Source organism: Theobroma cacao, chromosome 9 (genome assembly GCF_053813885.1).
Source record: "Theobroma cacao isolate CCN51 chromosome 9, ASM5381388v1, whole genome shotgun sequence".
Lineage (NCBI taxonomy): Eukaryota > Viridiplantae > Streptophyta > Magnoliopsida > Malvales > Malvaceae > Theobroma > Theobroma cacao.
The window spans coordinates 34647818-34650411 of NC_142647.1; the positions used below are offsets into that span (position 1 = coordinate 34647818).

Sequence of the window (2594 nt, forward strand, 5' to 3'; positions counted from 1 at the left end):
CTTTAAATGATGCAACAACAATCTTTTCTTCAGCGTGCATTCAATGTTGATCGTCCTCCATAGTACTAGTGACTGATGTAAGTACGTCATTAATTTCCTTTCGTATTTAGGCCTGGTTCCGAGGTAGCAAGGCCTAAAAGGCATGACATTTGCCAAGTTGGTTGGTGAGAATTGAGATACGTACAATAGACATCACATCTGAAAAGTCCTTTGGGTGTGCCAATTCTCCACCGATGCACTCTTATAAATACCCATTAACGGCATGAAGAGTACTTCACCACCAACCTCAACCTCAATCTCATTAAACTTTCTTTGAAAGCCAACTCTCTCTTGGCAGTCAGAAAGTACTGATACTGTTACCAATGGCTCCAACAATTGCTGATCAACTATTCAACACTGATTCCTCAGCTCTAACTGATTTTGTCATAAATCAAGGAAATGGAGTGAAGGGTTTGTCAGAAATGGGTCTCAAAGCCCTCCCCAAGGCTTACATCCAACCTTTGGAGGAAAGGATGTGGGCCAGTGCCACCCAAGTCATTCCTGAGGAATCCATTCCCATCATCGATATGACAAACTGGGAAGACCCCAAAGTGGCAAAAGCTGTTTGTGATGCAGCAGAGAAGTGGGGGTTCTTCCAGATTGTGAACCATGCTGTGCCCATTCAGGTGCTCGAGAATGTCCAAGATGCAACTCATCGCTTCTTTGGGCTCCCCGCCGAGGAAAAGAAAAAGTATTCCAAGGAACACTCGGCCTCCAGCAACGTGCGGTTTGGCACAAGTTTTAGCCCTAAAGCAGAAAAGGCTCTAGAGTGGAAAGATTTCCTTAGCCTCTTTTTTGTATCCGAGGAGGAAGCTTGTGCGTTTTGGCCACCTGTTTGCAGGTAACAACTCTCAACTCTTCAAACGCTAGTTTTAATAATTGTATATTATTCTGCATGTATATATAGCAAAAAGGTGCATGCTTAAAGATATATTTACTTTTAATTAACCAAATACTATATTATATTTTATTTTCAGGGAGCAAGTGCTTGAATACATGAGGAGCTCTGAAGTTGTCATTAAACAATTATTCCAAATTCTAATGAATGGACTAAATGTGAAAGAAATAGATGAAACAACAAAGTCTCTCTTGATGGGTTCAATAAGAACTAATTTAAATTACTATCCTATTTGTCCTAATCCTGAACTCACCGTGGGAGTAGGACGTCATTCCGATGTCTCTTCCCTTACAATCCTCCTCCAAGATGAAATTGGTGGTCTCTATGTGAAAGGAAACCAAGGTGGCAACTGGATCCATGTTCCTCCCATTAAGGGATCCCTTGTGATCAATGTTGGAGACGCATTGCAGATACTGAGCAATGGTCGGTACAGGAGTGTCGAGCACCGCGTGATTGCCAATGGGAGTAAAAACAGAATTTCAGTTCCCATTTTTGTCAATCCAAGACCCGGTGATATCATCGGACCGTTGCCTCAAGTGCTAGAAAATGGTCAGAAGCCGATTTACAAGCAAGTTTTGTACTCGGATTATGTCAGACATTTCTTCCGTAAGGCGCATGACGGCAAGAAAACAGTTGAGTTTGCTGAGATATGAATACATATTATATATATATATATATATATATATATATATATATTGGATCTGCTCCTTGCTTTCCTACTATACTTATGCCTTCCTTCCTGGCTGTTATAGGATAATAATTGTCATAAAAATAAATGATATGTTTTCCATCAATATATTCAACTCGTATGAAATAGAAAGGCTTATTTGAAGTTATATATAATTTAGTTTAACCTCTTCTACTCCTTCCATGTCTGCCTTGCCGATAATTTCGTTTTATGAACCTACATGTACAAGTAAAAAATATAATTACAATCAAATGGTTTTTATATATATTAATAAATTAAACAAACAAACTAATGATGAGCAAATTGTTATATAAACATATATCTAACTTAGCCCCAACAATTTTTATAGGCATTTCGAACAAACTGCTCCAGGGAATCATCTCTGGCACCCTGTGCAAAGGAGATTTGTTCTATAAACATAATTGTAGCAATTGCATCCATTATTAACTAAATCAATGAGATTATATTAGATTACGATATTGATATAATTAAAATATGTTAAATTTGGGGCATTGTAAGTGGCCTTGCTGCCACGATTCACTGAGATTGAGCGCTTTGTCACTTCTATTCGTCAAAAAAACAATATTGTTAAATTATTATTACAAAAATATTAGATTGATGCTCTCATAAATCATTGAAAATCTCTTGTATATATATACTTCATTAGTCTCCTTATAAAGCATATAAGTTAAAATATAAGATTTTTTATCTCGTAAAATATAATATCATAAAGTAAAAAAAAAGATTTAATTATATAATTATAAATCACAAGTTAGGAAAATATCATTAAGTTTCAAGAAAAAAATACAAGAAATCAACATTACTGAATAAAATAATGATTTGAATGGCTTGAGCGTTCTGAGAATACGACTTTGCTGTCACAAGTCTTTGTCTTCTCCTTGGCAAAAGACTTTCTGCAGCATGCTCGCTTCCATTGAAAAATGAATATACATATCTTGTCTTTCAGAA

The 2594-nt window shown here is 36.4% G+C and overlaps 1 protein-coding gene across 1 annotated transcript; it reads left to right on the forward strand.

Moving 5' to 3' along the window:
• The first annotated feature begins 290 nt into the window (after window positions 1-290).
• Window positions 291-1754, forward strand: LOC148760882 (feruloyl CoA ortho-hydroxylase F6H1-3-like). The gene is made up of 2 exons (XM_088810051.1): window positions 291-880; window positions 1017-1754. Exons 1-2 carry the CDS (start codon window positions 363-365, stop codon window positions 1588-1590), a joined length of 1092 nt encoding a protein of 363 aa, XP_088666177.1. The 5' UTR covers window positions 291-362; the 3' UTR covers window positions 1591-1754.
• The last annotated feature ends 840 nt before the right edge of the window (window positions 1755-2594 follow it).

What these genes read in the sequence shown, in the direction of transcription:
- LOC148760882 (XM_088810051.1), top strand. Translation starts at nt 363, where the DNA reads ATGGCTCCAACAATTGCTGATCAACTATTCAACACTGATTCCTCAGCT. An exon ending in TTTTGGCCACCTGTTTGCAG is followed by an intron (nt 881 to 1,016) that starts GTAACAACTCTC and finishes TTTTATTTTCAG; the next exon opens with GGAGCAAGTGCTTGAATACA.